The sequence below is a fragment of the Coregonus lavaretus genome (assembly GCF_964263955.1).
Source record: "Coregonus lavaretus genome assembly, chromosome: 34".
NCBI lineage: Eukaryota > Metazoa > Chordata > Actinopteri > Salmoniformes > Salmonidae > Coregonus > Coregonus lavaretus.
Genome location: NC_140021.1, coordinates 19,193,154 through 19,196,259, shown reverse-complemented (window position 1 = coordinate 19,196,259; position 3,106 = coordinate 19,193,154). Strand labels below are relative to the sequence as shown.

The 3,106-nt window shown below is 43.2% G+C and overlaps 1 protein-coding gene across 1 annotated transcript in view; it reads right to left on the bottom strand.

The window, feature by feature from the left end:
- Window positions 1-3,106, bottom strand: part of mmp16a (matrix metallopeptidase 16a (membrane-inserted)) — a 53,034-nt gene that overhangs the window by 22,807 nt on the left and 27,121 nt on the right. Inside the window, 1 exon segment of the mRNA XM_084152138.1 lies at window positions 1,444-1,580. Within this exon segment, the coding sequence (XP_084008264.1) occupies window positions 1,444-1,580 (137 nt within the window).

The window sequence follows — 3,106 nt, the reverse complement described above, 5'->3', positions numbered from 1 at the left end:
TGTTTCTACTTCATTCAATGAAATTACTTTGAACCAATGTGGGATAGACGTCAAATTGACGTCTGTGCCCAGTGGTAGTGTCTCACAGTGCTATAATAGGTAATGTAAAAAATGATTCCAGCTGTATGTTGTTATGTAAATGACTGTTATGGTTTAGATGACATCAAAACGAAAAGATAGTTAGAAAATGTGAACAAAATGCTAACAATCACAGAAAAGATTTATGCAGGAATATAATGAGGGTGAATTAGATAAATAATGATAGAGAGAGAGAAAGAGAAGAGAAGAGAGAGAGTCCAATGATTTAAGAATCACTTGGGAAATTGGGGCATAATGCTATGCAAATGAAGAGTGTGAGATGTCTACGCCAATCTATTTCCCTGATGGAGAGCAGAAGAGAAGAGAGAAGAGTAGAGGTGAGGAGAAGAGAAGAGAAGAGAAGAGAGGTGAGGAGAATTGAGGGGAAGAGAGGTGAGGAGAAGAGAGGGGAGACAGGTGAGGAGAAGAGAAGAGAAGAGAGGAGAGGATAGTAGAGGTGAGGAGAAGAGAGAAGAAGAGAGGTGAGGAGAAGAGAGGGAAGAGAGGTGAGGAGAAGAGAGGAGGACAGGTGAGGAGAAGAGAAGAGAAGAGAAGAGAGGAGAGGAGAAGAGAGGAGAAGAGAGGGGAGGACAGGTGAGGTGAAGAGAGGAGAAGAGAGGGGAGGACAGGTGAGGAGAGAGAGGAGAGGTGAGGTGAAGAGAGAGAAGAGAGGGGAGGACAGGTGTGGAGAAGAGAAGAGAGGAGGATACACTATCCTAGTAGACAGTGTGTCCCCACTGCCCCAGTTTCCCTTCTCCTCTCTCCCTCCCACTCTATCCATCCATCCATTCCCTGATCAACGGCACAGAAAATGCAGAAGCGGCAGAGACATAGAGAGAGAGCAGGACAGAAAGAGAGAGAGAGAGAGAGAGAGAGAGAGAGAGAGAGAGAGAGAGAGAGAGAGAGAAGAAGAGAGAGAGAGAGAGAGAGAGACAGAGTTGATATCGTTGATAGAGGTTCTCCTGAGCTGGCCCATGTGGACCAACTGAGGACAGAGTTGTTTTGTTTGTGAGACCGCCTTGAAACGAATCTTAATCACCAAAGCCTTATTAAAATATCATTTTAGGGAGCAGCAAAACAGTGAGTTAATGTTGCCATGTGTCCATGCGCCCATCATGGAACGAGAAATGCGATGATGCCGTTGACCCTCGTATTTAGAAACTTTTACGTTTTTTTCCTGTAACAATTGCTTGTTAGGGGTTCACGCAGCGAAGCTGCGAGAAACTCTATTGTTTTATTTGGCGTTTATTATTATTAGGGGTTCAAGCAGTGAAGCCTGCGAGTCAAGTTAGAGATTATCCTGAAGCATGTTCCTCTTAAGGATTGGAACTGGGTGACGTCAAGGGTGTTGTTCTGGTTACCAACAGGCACTAACTCCCAAGAAGGATGGTTTGAAATCTCAGCTATAGGCGGCCACTTATCCAGAGTCTGATTGAGGCTGCGCTGCTCCAGTGATCTCAGGAGTTCCTCAGAGGTTGAAGGGGCAACCTGGGAGCCGCCCACTGAGATGAGTCCCAGGACAACAGTCACACGTACCACCAGCATCATTTCTCAAATGTCTCACTATAATGTCTCAATATGTCTCCGTTTGTCTCTGTACAGAAAGTCTGTCTCACTCTGCCTGTTGATATTTTAATGGTGCCAAGGGTAGTTCCAGTCTTTTATCCACTGTTGTTTGCTCTCCTGTCCCTCTCTACGGCACCACAGGTCAGATTCCAGGGACATTTGCTGTTTGCACTAACTGGGTCTTACCACTGTTGCTAAATGGTGAAAGTTGGGAATTAATGTAGGCCTAGATTCAATCAGATTAAGCGTTAACCAGCGATAGCAGACACCCGCATAGCGGATGTTTTGGCAGTGTCGGAGGTGGAACTGCGTTGGAGCTGTCAAATCAGTGAGCAGCTGCTCTTGATCATTGTCACGAAGCCACACCTGTACCACTCGCGTTAGTAGTTCAGAAAGAGAACGTGTAGGCTGTATAGAAATAATTACGTTCAAATAGAAAAATCATTAAACAAAATAATGAGGATTTCTATCATCCTAATTGAGGTGTAGATTACATCTCACATTCCAGTGTTCAAAATTGTAAACAAGGCTGCATTGGATTTCTGTTAATGTGACTCTGTGCAGCCAATGGCAATGTCCGCTTTAGGTGTAGTGCCGGGAGCCACTTGTGGATTTGACAGCTCTAACGCAGTTCCACCTCCGACACCACCAAAACCACCGCCATGCGGATGTTGGCTAAAGCGGATCTGATTGAATTGAGCCCTTAGTAGCAACCAGAGTTTCTTTGATTACGCCCATATATGGACTACCTATTCCTACTAAATGCATGCCCAATTCTGGTCTTCCTGTTCCCGATTGGCAACTGTAAAAAAATATATATACTTTGGCAATATCAAAGTATAACAACACCCATAGGTGGCGCTGTAATAAGCATTCAAAGTCTAAGGCTCAGCCCGGTGGCCCTGTTTGACATACAACCACGAAACTTGGTATACCAGTGTTTCTCATCATAAGGAACAAATTAGTCTCAAAGACCCATGAGATCCGCCATATTGGATTTTCCACCATCTTGGATTTTTCATAACATTTTCAAAACTCTTCTTCTCATGAAACATAACCCAGATTGACTCGAAACTCACAATGTATGTTCATCATGTCAGTCTCTACTAAGTTTCAAAAAAGCTAAGTGATAAAAACAAATAAAAAAAGCCCTAATAACTTCACTTCTCTTCACTTTATCAACTTGAAACTTTATCAACTTGAAGGGAGGATGTATAATGCTTCCATGCTACTGTCTCTTTCAGCTTGCTCATAAGTCAGCACGTTTCATTGCTGCTTGCAGCTATATATTTTTTATGAATTCGTTTTAGTTAGTGTAGAACAGCGGAATCTCTGTTGGATTGAACATACAGTATCTCTGTAAATCACGTCTTTAAGTCACCTCTTTACTTTTATCTTAATTGTGCTGGCTTGCTGCCTAGTGTGAACACCTTAACCTGTTTTGATTAAGTGATTTAATAAA